The 15964-nt window shown below is 37.5% G+C and overlaps 1 protein-coding gene across 16 annotated transcripts in view; it reads right to left on the reverse strand.

Annotated features, from left to right (window-relative positions):
- The window catches only part of ppfibp1 (PPFIA binding protein 1), a 164496-nt gene that overhangs the window by 31739 nt on the left and 116793 nt on the right, over window positions 1-15964 (reverse strand). For 7 of the 16 annotated variants that reach the window (XM_062981750.1, XM_062981754.1, XM_016993970.2 and 4 more), the window contains 9 exons: window positions 14257-14318; window positions 13517-13601; window positions 12429-12583; window positions 10103-10233; window positions 8586-8639; window positions 4431-4488; window positions 3357-3386; window positions 2149-2305; window positions 141-173 (listed from right to left, as the gene is read on the reverse strand). In XM_062981750.1, the coding sequence (XP_062837820.1) occupies window positions 141-173; window positions 2149-2305; window positions 3357-3386; window positions 4431-4488; window positions 8586-8639; window positions 10103-10233; window positions 12429-12583; window positions 13517-13601; window positions 14257-14318 (765 nt within the window). The remainder of the gene's footprint in view (window positions 1-140; window positions 174-2148; window positions 2306-3356; window positions 3387-4430; window positions 4489-8585; window positions 8640-10102; window positions 10234-12428; window positions 12584-13516; window positions 13602-14256; window positions 14319-15964) is intronic. The other 9 variants (XM_062981755.1, XM_062981762.1, XM_062981756.1 and 6 more) reach the window with 3 other exon arrangements.

Genomic DNA, 15964 nt, shown 5'->3' on the forward strand with positions numbered 1-15964 from the left:
AACAGTGCAGCAGGCTTTTTAGTAGCACTCATAAGTTATGAGAAGGATGAGTATTCAAGTGCAGAAGTCTTTGCGGTAGTGCCCTGCATGGCCATGATCCAGCATTAGTTGGAGCAAATACACATGCAGATCTACTATACCTAAGGTGGGAGCACTTGCACTTCGACTGCGATCTTCAGGCATCCATACAACGCACATTACCACACGCAGCACACAGAGGAAAAAACATATCCAAGACAACAAGAGAAGACATATGTAAACTTAACAATAGTAAGAAAGGGAAAGCTTTTTAAATTTTAAAAAACCATGCAAAACACAGATAGCTAACATATAAATGGACTACAGTATATTAGAATGAAAGACCATTCAACAGTTCACACTAAATATATGACATATTTTTTAAGATCAGAAAGAATGGTGTATAACTATTACAGACGGCTCTTAGTTTTAACAGATTCTGCAGCCACAGAACCAACTATGGCTCTAGAGCGTTCCCTATTTTTTTCTCAAAAGGTAAACTTTGTTTTTGCTAAATTATAAAAGGAACCGCATTTCACTACACCACTGTATATAAAGTGATTTGAACTTCGACAGATTTTAGTATCCATAGAGAATCCTGAACCCAAAATCCAGGGGATAGCAAGGATCCACTGTACTTTGCTTCAACATTCATTATTGCTTCTTTGTGTGCTTGGATCATTTTGATTACCTTAGAAATAATGACAAAAGCCCCAATTAACTGAACAGGGACAAGATAATGGAAGCATGCTCAATATCACCTAGTATAGTCATAGCAGCAATGAGTTTTTCCAATTTCACTGAACTATTGTTAGCTTTCACAGAAAAAAAGAAGCAGTCTTTTTCTACACATCCATCTTCTCATTTGTTCAGGAATTATATAGCACACTACATCTATGAATCAGGGTGTTACACAAATATGTAGCATTAAATTTAAATTTGACAGCACATTAAATTTAAAGTTTTTTTCTTTTTAAAATAGAAGATTTCTACCCCAAATGACCAAGAGAAAAAGCATTTGAAACCATAAGTCTCAAATCCACTGGGCCACCTCCGAAATACCCCATTTTCAAATCCAAACATTCTCTATTTGGCTGTTCTTTGTATTTCCCCACCACCACTGCCACTACATCTATTTCTTGCCATCTACATTTCTTTATGGATTAAAGTTAGAAATGAGTGGCCCTTCAAATGTTGCTTGACCACAGACATCAGAAACTGCTCTGAACATAGTCAGGACCACAATATCTGAAAGGCCATTTATTCACCATGTCTCTCATATATTATCGTTTTGCTTTATCTTTACAAGTACCATACAATCGTATATGGTCATGTTTGCAAATGTCTACTGGATTTGTGGATGAGAACACTGTGAATATTTGTAAAGACATTACGTGAAAGAAAACTGTGACTTTTCTTTCTGCATCTCTGTATTAAAAGAAGATAGAAACAAAGTGTTTGCTTGTCATACAGATAAAATTCCCACAAAACATTAGAGGGTAGATAATAATTGAGCCAATCAGCAAGAGGTTTCTCTTCCACCTTAAATCCAATGTTCTTACAAGAGAAAAAAGAGCGCCCAGTGCCCTCAAAAGGAGTGAATTAATCCTAGTATTGAGAAAAAAGAACAACATAAATACGAAACTCCTCTACACTGGTTGCAAAGACCTTCAATTTTCCTGCACCATTTAGATCCTGAGTTTAGTATGAACTACAGAGAGGGTCAGATTGAGACTCAGGATTGTGCACCTCCAACTACCCTGAATGTAAGTAATTTCATTTGGTCTGAGATCCAAAAGCATATCCTCAGATGAATTCCACCTTCTTATTATAATGGAAATGTTGCATGGCCAGCTCATGCATGAGACACACTATTCATAACATGCACCAATGGTTGCATTTGAAATTAACACAGAAAATCACAAGAATAACAATAAAAGATGCATATCAATTTACTAGTCCATATCTTTATAAAAATATCAGAATTTAAAATACAATAGATTTCTTTTTAGCCTGTGTCTACTTCAACTTGTTTGGTATTTTTAATGAAAACCTTCCTTCTTCCCCACTTGCTTATGATGTGAAATATCTACCGTGAAAAGATCTGACCTTAGCCTTTACTGAACATACCCAAGTTGGGTGCACTTGCAGTCCGCTTGTTACTTTTGATCTTGAAAAAGCCTCGCCCAAATGATGACCGGGCTTTACGGGTTCCAAAGGCATCTTCTTCTCCAGGGGATTTGGGAGGGAGGGTTCCGTATTTGCTACAATCTGTGGGCGTTTTGCTCTGAGTGGTTGGGAAAAGAGAAGTTTCAAACATCACTCTGCTATATTGTGATCTCATTGTACACCACTTTAGTGAGAGTCAAGTGAGAACATCCAATAGAAGTGTCCACAGGCTGTACTGGAAAATGAATTGAGTTGTAACATATCAAGTTAAAATTATTTTGAAAAGCTTTGAGAAAAAATCATTTTAGAAGGAAATGACACTCCATACCATGTAACGCTTTCTTAAAAACCTGTTAAATTGTTTTTAAAAGGTTTCTCGTAAAGTATGAACATACAGAAAGAGTCAAATGTACATTCCAAAAGTATCACTAAAGTCTTGAAGGAAGAAAATGCATTAAATGTCTTGGAATTTTAGCATTTGTTTTAACCATGCTGCCATGGAAGTATGCATTTTAGATTAATACAAGGACACTACAGCACCTCGCTATTGTTAGAATCTGTGGTTGTGTTTATGAAAGCTCTGACAACTATCTAAATATAATCATGCTGTTTCTGATGAATGGTTTATGAGATATGGCTGAGCACTCTTGTCCCATTACACTTTATGCTGGGTTCAGTATACAGGTGCTCCGTTAAGCTATTATTCCTAGTTATCTTTGAAATGGGTAATGCTATTTTGATCTTGGTCAATTGGAAAATAAGCTAGGATTTATGGGCACTTTCACTGACCTTATTGAAACTCAGATGTTCAACCTACAACATTATTCGAAAATGACATAGCAATACAGTCCTTCAAAGGAGGAAGGAGAAATCTGGGCTGTTTGCATTTTATTATGGACTAATGTAATCTGCATTTCCAGGTACTTACATAAAAGCAGAGCCAGATTATATTTTGGTTTGGCATTTCTCTGACTTTTGCAATGGAATACAAGGAATGAGCATAAAAATGCACCCAAACAAGATGTCTGCAATGTGTGTATACATTATAGGAAAACAGCAGATATATAGGGAACTGCTTGTCTAAAATGCATACTCTTCGCATTTCAAATGAGGATTAAATATGATCATTATAGAGATCACAAGAGAAAGATTGATCTATCTCAAGTTACCTCCTCTTGCTTCTGTCCAGGCGCTTTGCCCTGTTTGGGGAAAATTCAAAGCACTAAATATATTTTATTGTTGATTTATTTACCCTATGTATATCCTTTTCTCTACCCCAAAGGGGACTCAAGGTGGCTTAGATATAGCAATTATTCAATGCCTTAAACACATAAAAACATAAAACATAAAATATTAAAATACATATTAAACATTTAAAAACATTACATTCAATATTAAAATCACACCATCCAGAAATCATAGTCTAAGGCCATTCCGTAGTCATTGCACATATTCCAAATCAATTATTGCACTGTGCTATTCTCCGAAAGCCTTGGTCTGTTTAGCAGCAATATGTGTAAAATATTTAGATGATTGCAGAGGATAGAAAAGTTCAGAAGATAATAAGCAAAAATATTAGACATGTATAAAAATGTAATGAATGAGCAAAAAAATGAATACACATAAATCCTGAAGAGGTACAGTTAACCCTCCACATCCGTAGAACCTCCACAAAAGTGGGAAAATTACAAATATAAAACCCCACTTTTTAAACTCAAAATACCATTTCTCTAGGAATCTCTAGGTTCTCAAATGCAACTCTATGGTAAACCTCTGCCCAAAATTGATAATAGAATAATGCTGGAGGACCTTCAGATACCTAAAGAAATGTTCTCTTTAGGAATCATTACATCCTCCAGCACAACCTTGTAGTGGAAGTTCACCTTAGAGTCACACTTTAGTACCTAGAGATAGTATAGCAATTAAATCATGAATAAACAAATCCGCAAAAGTGAAGCCTGTAAATGTGGAGGACTGACTGTATGGATCTCTCACATGTACCACTCTATTCTCCACTGGCAATAAGTGGGAGAAGAGCAGTATATAAATTAAATAATAAATGAACATGCATATCCGAATTGAAACAAAATGATTTTTATTGATCAACCAATTGGCCTTTTCAAAACAGACAAATATGAGTACTGAAGGGATGCAAGTATGTTTGTGTGTGCATGTGTGTGTGTGTGTAAGTCCGGATCATCACTGTAAATGAAACTACCAATGTAACAAATCGGACTACTCACATCAGTTGATTCTTTCTTCAGGTTCCCCAAGCTACTGGATTTTTGCAGGGCTGAAGTTCTATGAGGAATCAGTTTGAAAAAACATTACTAAACTTTATGTCTCAGAAATATTCTTTGAATTAGACCAGATGCTCCCTTTATTTGCTCCCTTCATTTCTTTAAATACAAAGTGTTTCATACACTTTTCATTTAAAGAAATGAAAGGAGCATATTTCTGAGTTAAAGGAATATTCTGAAATGTTAATCCACCCCACAAAAAAACAATAGCAATGCATACAAAAGAGATACCATCTATTTCAATGAAACTGAATTAGAATACTAGATACTGTGATGAGACAGAATTAAGTATAAAACACACTGGTTCAAAACTGAGCTTTGCTGCAATGTAATAGATACCCATAATCAAGCTCCCTTTTAGACCACAAACATGAATAAAAAATCACAACTAAATACATGCTTCACTGCAAGGCTGAGGCACAGACTAAACTAACCAGGAATTTACTGTGGGAAAAGTGCAAGGCATATCCTAGCCTGGATTCCTAGACTGACTAGCTTTTAAATAAGCCATAATTTGAAGCCAGTATTTATGGTTGGTTTGCAGGTCCTGGCTTTCCCAAAAGAATAAGAGAGAGATCAGGATAAGTTCCAATGTTAAGCTTTGCCACCTGGGAGATTCTTCGTTAACGGTGCATTTTCCACATCCAAATGACTCCAAGTATAATGATTGGGCAGTTTATACCCGCATAAACAATAAGTCAAGATTCTAAAATTTTATGCAAATAATATCTCACCCTTATACTGACTTATGCCACAGGCTTGTCATCAAAATAATAAAAGTGATAATACAATGCAGGGTTAAAAAAAGAATACATTCAAGGCGACAATACAGATAGACTTGGAAGGGGTCATTATCTGTGAAATTCCTGCCTTCTTCACACTTTCAAACTGCATGCTTGTAAAAACGCCCAAAATAGCACATGTCATGCCCTTCCCTAGTCCTAAAAGGAATAATATGCAACAGAGATAGCTCTTTGGTGGTTTAGCCATGCAATCAATAAACATGCGCCTACAAGTTGCATTTAAGATTTACTTTTAAAATTGATTGCTTACTAAACTCAAAGAAAACGAATTCAGGAAGTAAGCTGTTGCTTCAATGATTACATAAAATAACCACTTAGGTATTATCATCAAAAATATAGAGCACCCTTGTGCTGGCTGAACTGCTGACCTAAAGTTGGGTTGCTGACCTGAAGGTTGCCGGTTCGAATTCACTCAATAGAGTGAGCTTCCGTCTGTCAGTTCTAGCTTGTGGGGACATGAGAGAAGCCACCCAGAGCTAACACATCTGAGCGTACCCTGGGCAACATCTCTGTGGACGGACAATTCTCTCACACCAGAAGCAACTTGCAATATGTTCTCAAATCACTTCTGACACGATAAAATAATCAAAAATATAATGCTCGTGATTAAAAATACAAAAACCCTTAATATTTTATCATGACATTTTTCCGCGCTGTATGGCCATGTTCCACAAGTATTCTCTCCTGATGTTTTGCCCACATCTATGGCAGGCATCCTCAGATGTTGTGAAGATGTCTGCCATAGATGTGGGCGAAACGTCAGGAGAGAATACTTCTGGAACATGGCCATACGGCCCGGAAAACACACAACAACCCAATGATGGGAATGACAGTTCAACCCCAATGTGGATGAGCAAGTTGACCAGCCTTTCTTAGAGGAGTTCATTCTGCTCCACAATGGCTTCATTTTGACAAAAGAGCTAAAACTTTCATTCTGCAAACTTGCAACACTGATTTCTGTTTCAGAATATTCATTTTAATCTTCAATTATTTACTCTAATCCTGTGATTTCACATGGGCCCTTTCTCTTTAACATTTTCTTCTGAAGGACTTCCTGACAATCCAGAAACAACCATCCAACTGGTGGACTGCAACTTTTCAGCTTTCACAGAGAAACAAAAATTAGGAAATAAATATATCTCTATATGTGTAGGGGTTTTGTGTGTGTATGTTTTATTTATTTAAATGTACAAACTATCTTTCTCCCAAAACCGGATTCAAAATGGCTTACAGCTATGTAATGTTTGTTGTATTGCTGTTATGTCCTTGTAAGCTGACTCCAATGTATGGCAACCCTATCATAGATGGGTAAGATTTATTCCAAAATGGTTGGCTAGTGCATTCCCCTGAATGTAGCCTACAGCCCCTTGCATTTCTTGGGGAGATTTCTCTTCCAAACCACGTCCGACCCTGTTTAGCTGCGAGACAGGATCTGGTTCCATCCCTATACATTTTATAATTATGTTAATTTGGAATAATTTTGTAATCAAATCTTATCTTTACTTACAACAAGGATATGAAAAAGTATCAGCAGTATAATGATGGAATAAACTGTGGAAAAGCGCTAATTAATTAAGTTGGGTTCCCACATTAGTTGAGGGAGCAAGAAGCCATCTTTGCTCCATTGCTTCAGGCTAAGGGAATTTAAACCAGCGGCTGAACTCAAGTGCCAGTTGAGTTCCCACAGAAGTTGAGGAAGCAAGAAGCCAGCTTTGTTCTCTTGCTTCAGGTACACCTTCCCTAACACACACGTTTACAATACATACAGAAAACAAAACAAGGTGGAATGTGTCCAAAGGAGGGCAACTCAAATGATCACGGGTCTGGAAAACAAGCTCTATGAGCAGCAGCTTAAAGAGCTGGGTATGTTTAGCCTGCAGAAGGCTGGGAGGATACATGATGGCCATGTATAAATATGTGAGGGGAAGTCATAGGGAGGAGGGAGAAAGCTTGTTTTCTGCTGCCCTGGAGACTAGGACGTGGAACAACAGTTTCAAACTACAGAAAAGGAGTTTCCACCTGAACATCAGGAAGAACTTCCTAACTGTGTGAGAGAGCTGTTCACCAATGGAACTCTCTGCCCTGGAGTGTGGTAGAAGCTCCTTCTTTGGAGGCTTTTAAACAGAGGCTGGATGGCCATCTGTGGAGGGTGCATTGAATGCGGTTTTCCTGCTTCTTGGCAGGGGGTTGGACTGGATGGCCCACGAAGTCTCTTCCAACTCTATGATTCTATGATTTTCTTCTTATAATGTCAATCTACCTGCCATTCTACCTTCCAATTGCTGACACTCAATCACTGTGTGAATCTACGAATCTGGGCAACATGGTCACACTCCCCTTCACTTGGCAGGTTGAAACAAAACTGACTTTCTGTCTCATTTCCTCCAATGCCTGTGAGGCAGACATTAGGAACCACTCAATCACCATCAAGCTCTTCTTTCAAGGCGAGGCATGAAGAATTCAGCTAATTCATCTTTCTCCAGAATACAGACATCACTGAACTGCACTTAGTAACCACAAATAGGTAGTAGCTGGTCAAAGAAGCCATCTTGCAAGGCAATTTTGTCATTTTGACTCCATTAAGATTGTAAGAAAATTATTATGCTAAACAACAAAAGGTAAACTACAGATTGAATATCCCTTATCCAAAATGTTTGGGACCAGAAGTGTTTTGGATCTCAGATTTGGAACAGCTGTTTTAGCACGTACATACATAATGAGATGTTTGAGGTGGAATCAAAATCTAAACATGAAAATTCATTCATGTTTAATATATGCCTTAAACACTTAGACAGAAACAGAACTGATGTACATTGAACCATCAGTAAGTACAAATGTCACTACCTCAGCCACATTTGTGAACAATTTTGGTTTTTTTAATACTTTGAATTTTCAAATTCTGGATAAAAGGTGCTCAACCTGTACTGTGTTAGAAATTATGTTATAAAAACATCCAGCTCAATTCACAAATGCATTTTATGATGTCATTGATTTGAGCAGTCAGTATGGATTAAAAATTTGTCATATTAGATCTCTCTTAAGCCATTCAATTTTCCCCTGGACTTAATATAAAAGGTAACCAAAAACAAAGTCGGAAAATATTACAATATTCTGTAAATCCCTGGTGCTATATAACTTGCTTGCAGACACTTCGTACTGGAACAGAAAGGAAAAACTAAGCTAGATAAATACAATGAAGAGCAAAGAAAGTTAAAAGCATGAAAAAAAACACTGTATCAAAATTTTTCACCCTTAAAAACATGTCTTAGCTTTAGCTTTAGTGTATTATACTTACAATTTGGTATCACCTAGCTGTGCTTCTATAGAGGACACTGGTGTATTCTTCTCACTGTAAACAGCAGCAATATATAATATGATAAATAAAATGCATTCTTAATGGAAGTGTCTCAAGTGTTGATTTTCTTTAGGAGTAGAAAACGTATTGTCCACAAATGGACCAAGATGGGATGTCTAAACACAACAGCCAATGGATTTAATCTAAGTCCTTGTTAAGGGAATCAAAGAACATCTTGAAAAACATCTTGAGAAAACCTTTATGTATCATTAAGATACACCAGGGGTGGGTGCATACATGGTAAAACACATGTTTTTTTCAAAAGCCGTGACTTAAAATGCAATGGTGAGGAAAGTGGAGCCACTAAACTCTGCATTTAGTATCCCCAACATTCACTGGCATTTTCTAAGTCCCACCAATTCCTGTTCTTTTTATAAAAATTAGCACATATTTTGTGCAATTTTATGCAAACATAGATCCAACAACATAACTTTTTATACCACTCCAATTTTCTTAATACACCCCAGAAGGCTTTGAGGGTGCTCTAAATGGGAAATGGGTGTGCTGTGATGCCTCTTCTGTAGCAGAAGGGTATGCATCATAGCTGACAGGGGTAAAATTTGGTATCACCCCTCTAAACAGTTGTCTCCATCACAACTCCTAAGGCTCCACTCTTGATATAGTGGCTCAAAAGGCTTAAGAAATGCTTCGCTTCATCCTCCAGCACTTGTTGCTAGTCAAAGCCATCTAGTTGCTTATAGAAACCCCAAAGCAAGGCATGAAAGAAATAGTTGTCCTCAAATACTGTTCCTGCTTCTGGCTATGGAATAATTCACTTGGTTACTGTTTGTAGTAGCCACTGATGCTCTATTATTTTTATCATTGTTTCAGCTTTACATCATTTTATTTACACTTAATTTCCACTGCTGCATATACCTATAAACATCTCATTTTGATATATGTTCTTTTATCTGCACTTTCTTCTTTTATACATTCTTCTTTTCTCCAACCCCATCACCTTTCCCCCAGACCATGTATTTTCCCTAAATCTTTATCCTTAAACATTTGCAATTTTTTTAAAAAAAAAATCTGTACAATATTTACATTGGCTTCACCACTTTTTATCCATTCCATATAGGTCTTCCATTTATTTTTTAATATCTTCTGTTTTATCCTCCTTTATCTTTCTCCAGATTACATATGCTATGCTTTCAGATTAGACCTGATCATAAATATAGTTGTTCCAATTTACCATAGTCCATTGGAAATGAGAAGTTGACTTCCAATTACATCATATCTATGTTTTTACCAGTCTGTGCAAGCCAAGGGGAGAAAACCGGCCTGAAGAACCAATGCAATTACGTTAAATTCTTCCTTTGCTTACATTTGATCCTAAACTCAAAATACATCAGGCTTCCAACACAGGGAATGTACTCAATAATTTAAAGTTGGGGCTTATTTCTCTGTCATCCTCCCTTTTCAGTACTGTTGCATCTTCTCTTTAAAAGGAGCCATACCTGACTTGATCTCTAACTTCCATTTCCGACTGGGCATTTACTTTATCAGCAGGTTCGTCTGAATGTTTGAATGATGGTGAAAAAGAAGGAATGGAAACTTGCAAGACACTAGTGTGGATTTGTAGTGAATCCTACATGGGAAAAAGACATCAAGAAACACATTGATTGCCTGGACACAGAAGCAGAATGCACCCAGGCTTGACAGTCTGAAGTATTTCATTACTCATATGATTTATAATTTAAACGATTTAAAAGATCTGTTCCATAATTAAAAGGACAGTTACACAGCTTTTTAATAAATATATTTTATCAACTAGTTAGAGATTGTAGTCTTCATCTAAACTAGTCCATGTGTCCAACAGCAGACCTTGTTATTGCTCACTGACAGAGATACTGTCAACACATTTGTGGATTTGACTTTTTGTGGATTTAATTATTCATTGATTTTATTAATATGATAACTCTAGGAATGTTTAGATCCTCCAGTGCAACTACCATATTTACTCAATTCTAATGCTCACCTTTTTTTTTAACTAAACTACCTTCCTAAAATTTTAGAATTTTGAAAATTGAGGTCCGCATGAGATTCAATGGCGCATTAGACTTGAGTATAGATGGGTGTGTGGTTAACTTCTGCTGGGTGATGACCCTAAAATTCCACTGGAAGACCTAGTGATCCCTGGAAAGATTGTCAATTCATGTGTAAGCAACCTGACCTTTTTCTTTGTGGACTCTGTGAATGCACACATAAGGAGACTAGCAAGCTAAAGTCCAGGATGGCAGGACATATGCCAAACCAACACCAGAATAGGTGCAAACACAAACTTTTTATTTATAGAAAGAAACACAAGATAATGACAGATGAAAGAGCAGGCAGGACCCATAGACGCGGAGCGCTGTCAGTTCTGAGGGTCGACGAGCAGAGGTGATGGTGATCAAAAAGGCCACCTTCCATGAGAGAAGGTGGAGGCCTGCTGTGGCAAGAAGCTCTTCAATTATTTGCCTCGACAAGGTAGAGAAGCCAGAGGAATGGAGCCAGGCATGACAACGGAATGCTATAGCATGGGCAATCATCTTACCGGCAGTATCTCCTGTATGCTTGGCCATTTGAATTTGGTGGTGGGCCAAGGAGTTTACTGTGCGTCGAGCGAGGTGACGGGTCCTGGAACTCTCCCTCTGATAACTGGTGGATCGGCGATTTTGGGGATGACCTGGCAGGCTGGGCTGACTGAAGGGAGGGTGATGGTCATTGGGACTAAGTGGTCTCTCCTTGATGAAGACAAGAAGGAGGACTGCTAGGCTGCTTGTTTCTTGGCTGGAGGCTGCGACTTCTCTTTGGAGAGTCTGCTTGGTGACTTGCCCGGCGTAAGTGGGATCGGCAGGGGGGCAGCACAATCTGTGCTTAGTGAGACTCCTCGTGAGCTTACTTAAATGCTATCCACATCGTTGATGTGGATGGTGGGGTTGCCGTATTCGACCGAGTCAACTTCACTGAGACAAGGGAGCTTGAGGTCGACGGTGGTCCAAACGGTCAAGGTCGGGCAGACATAGACATCATAGTCACAGTGCAAGTTGCCTTCGACGTTCATAAAGATTTTGAGCCCTTGGAAGTAACCGAAGCTGAAGAACAGACCATTGGTGGAGCTGGAGCTGGAGGAGCCGCCGAGGTTGAAAGCACCAGGGATTGCTGGTACATGAATGCCTTGAGGCGCGCCGCCCTATTCTTTCTTGCCTTGGCAATGGCGGCAACACCCGACAATGTAGCCTTTTCCTAGGCAGAGGAGACATTTCATGTGGCCATCGGAGTCTGGAATTTTGGAAGCACACTGGGTGCAACGTTGAAATGTGTTGTTAACATTCTGAACAAATTTCCGAAGAGAGCTGCGCGGCAGGAAAAAAATGAACTGGGGAATCTGCGGCCAGTGCTCTCTTTAATGCCCTGGGAGGAGTGGGTGGGCTTACTGCCAAAATTTGAAAAATTCAGCTTGAGAAGCTTTCTGTTGGAACCTACACAGGCACAGTAACTCCGTATGTGGGCATTCATGGAGTCTACAAATAATTTATATTTATATATATATATTCCTAATCTACAACATTTCATTGAACTTTTTCAACTCTCAAACACCATTAATGAAAATAATACTACGTTCAATAGAAATTTATACCTATTACAAGGGAGAAAGTATTTCTTCTAAACAGTCGAACTACAAGTTTGTTTTTTTTCATGTCAGGAGTGATTTGAGAAACTGCAAGTCACTTCTGGTGTGAAAGAAATTAAGTTTATAAAATTCATATGGAGAGGAAGGAGGGAACAAAGAAATACTACCTCTTCGGGAGTTTTTGCTCCAAACTCTTCATGGTTTGGCGAGCCTGGTGTAGGAGACGAACTCTTCTCTGGTTCACTTAGATTCTGTGCATCATCTGACAAGGCTACTGAAATGGATCCTGAATTTGCCAACTCCTCACATTCATCATCCTTGCCTGTCAGCACATAAAATTAATACTGTTGACTAACAGCCGTCTTTATGCATATTGCAGACTTGGTATTTATAGAAGCAAGTAGGTTTATTTATTTCCTATAATTTTTAAATGATTATTTGTAGTCTAAGGATCATGCTTTTGCAAATAATTTGAGAAATCTACTCAGCACATACCAATATTTGATGGATCATATTCTTAGGAAAGTAGGTACAGAATTGCAGTCTAGACATAATCGAGAAAAACAAAGTTTGCTGCACTTTTTTATGATGTGTTTTATTGCCAAGAGAGACCACCATGGCCCCTGATAATCAAATGCCTTGCTCAGGCCTTAAAACTCAGAGTAATGGATTCCTTAATTTAACCCACAATTTTCCTGATTACACACATTGAAAATATTTTAGCCTAAAACAGACAGAAAGATCTTTCCTTCACATGTAGACCTCAATCCTGGAGCAGATTCATGAAATGAATGGGATTTAAATGTTATTGACTTATCACTCAACATTCTAGTTGCTTTAAATGCAAATGACATTCAGAAAGAAATATGCCAGATCTATGGAACACTACAGCCAAACTAACGCAAAACAGCTGGAGTCAAGCAGACTTTCAAATTCTCTGTGTCTAAATGGAAGAGTGAAATGAGCATATATTTAACCTTCTGAATGAAAGAAACAGACTCTCCAACTGCTTGGCTTCACTGTAACATGTATTCAGGGTTCTCAAATGAAAAATGTCAATGGCAAATTATGAATCAAACTTAACAACCCAAAGCATGGTCCGTTTCATAAGGTGCAAATATGGAGGAGAATACTCCCTGATTATCAATACATACTTTTCCCTATCAAAAATCTCCAGTCTCTCACTTGTACAAATTTAAAGGTAAAGCAGGGTTGGATGGCTAGCAAAGTCAACCATGTTAACTTAGTGCTGTACCTTTTTTGACCTGAGCCAGTATCACCATATCTTGCACTTTCTTATACCGATTAAGAGACTGTCGAAGTTCTTCTATCTTCCGATCCTAAAAAAGATGTATTTTATTTACTCAACATTTAATACTTCCTTCCTGTGGGCAATGAAAACCGAGATCATATAAATAATATCTGATAGCAATAAAGCAATGTATTTTTAAACCTAACATGAAACTGAAATTTAAGCTATCTTGGATGTCAAAAACTGAGTCCTTACCATACTTGTTGTTCTATTAGATTAGGCTTTTACTTTTTAGTTTTTCAGTTCAGTACAATTTTTGTACTAAAATGTACTGACTTTTTCATTTCTGACTGCAGATTTTGGACCACTCCATTTAAACAAGAAAATGAAATATCATTTGTGCCTTTTGACTGCTTCTATCAAAAGACACACCTTTCCCTTTAAAGCAGTGTGGACCTAAAGTGGGCCCTTGGTATTCACTACGGTTTGGTTCTGAACCCTCCGTGGATACCATAATCCATGAATGTTTTACATACTTACATAAAATGGCAAAATCAAGGCCTGCTTTTTGAGCTGGTCATTGACCGTAATAAAGTGAACTTGAACTTGAAGGCCTGCTTTTTGGAATTTTTTAAAACAATACTTCCAACCCCCAAAAGTTGAGTCTATGGATGCAGCATCTGTGGATATGGAGAGCCAACTGTACAATTATTTAAAGGTAATATAAATAACATGCTTAGTACCTTTTCTTCATTTGCTGCCATTAGAGATTCTACTGCTTTCTTCATTTTCTGTACTTCAATATCTAGGACATTTTAAAAATTTGCATAAATTAGCTTAAGTGAAAATAAACATCTAAAAAGCAGCAATATTAATTGGCAAATTGTAAAGTGTAACATGTGGCACAGGAATAAGTAAAACCACTTATTTGTATATAAAGAAAAGAAGTGCAGAGTTTGACAACTACTAGAAATGCATTAACATTCTATATTTTTGGCCAGCCTAGCTGAAACTGATAGGAGTTATAGTCCAACAAAAATGATGTTTTCAAGCTTTTCTCTGGAACATTAAACATGACTTATGTTGACAATGCCTCATACATATTAAGTGATAATTATCATACATTAAAAACATTTCACAAACATCACAACAAAATCATGCTAAAGGAGGTCAATATTCTCATCCCCATGCAATAAGTGAGAGTGAATAAGACAAAAGTTTGCCTAGACCTCTTAGCAACTTATTCATTGACAAGAAATCTGAGCCAATGACTTTATGATAATCATCTCAATCTTTTACCCACTATTAATTTATTTTAAAACATTAATGCAGTATGCCTTATATCACAGAAGTTAAAGATGACTGAGAACAGAAACTAAAACAATTTCTTAATGCAACCCTACCACAACTATTCTGCCAGAGCTCTGTAAAATTCAATGCAATGCTTTGACTTTTCTTTCTTTTTCTAATTACTGTATGCTATAACATGGAACACAGAAATTAAACCCAATGTCACAACAGTATCCTATACAGAAGTTCTTTGTTATTCAGCAGACTCAAACAAATTCAGCTACAAATAGAATTTGGTAAATGGTTGTAATGAATGATAAAAGAAATGGCATAGTGATGCTTAGTGATAACCAAGAATGGTGTAAAAATGAGAGGTTGGTGATGGAATGTTGTGGATACATTTGTGATGAAAAGTCATGCTAAAATGTGCAACTGCAACACAAACATGAAAAAGAGCTTAAGACTTGCCATATGTACAAACTGTGCTTCATCCTTTCTCCTCATTTACAGGGAAAATCCATGCCACCAGAATTATGAAGTGTTAGGAATATAGCAAAACCATAATTAAAACTAAGCAGTTTTCATTTCCTACTAAAGAACACTGCAGCCAAAACAATAAAACGAAGGATTTCCTAGATGTCAGCTGCAATTCATTCAGAATGCATTTGGCACCTCTCTCCAACATACATTATCTGCTAGTTGAAGAAATATATATGCGGCTTTATTCCAGGGTCAGAATACAACAATTTCATGCAGATGTGATACCAAACCATGGTCTGATGTGTCTGCTGTGTCCTCTGTTCTTCCTTCTGCCATCTCATGAGCTTTAATTTATTTCCTCATTGCCAATTTAACAACAAATCACCGGCAAAATAAAACCATTGATCAAAACAACACAAAGAGTTACATACATGCTCCATAGCATCATCCATCTTATACAGCAGGGTTCCCTAAATTAAGGTCCATGGGCCGGATGCGGCCCTCCAAGGTCATTTACCTGGCCCCCGCCCTCTATTTTAGACTTAGGCTCGCCCAAAGTCTGCAATGACTTGAAGACATACAACAACAACAATCCTAATTAACATGACTATTTCATTGGCCAGAAGCAGGCCCACACTTCCCATTGAAATCCTGATAGGTTTATGTTGATTAAAATTGTTT

This window comes from Anolis carolinensis, chromosome 5 (genome assembly GCF_035594765.1).
Source record: "Anolis carolinensis isolate JA03-04 chromosome 5, rAnoCar3.1.pri, whole genome shotgun sequence".
NCBI lineage: Eukaryota > Metazoa > Chordata > Lepidosauria > Squamata > Dactyloidae > Anolis > Anolis carolinensis.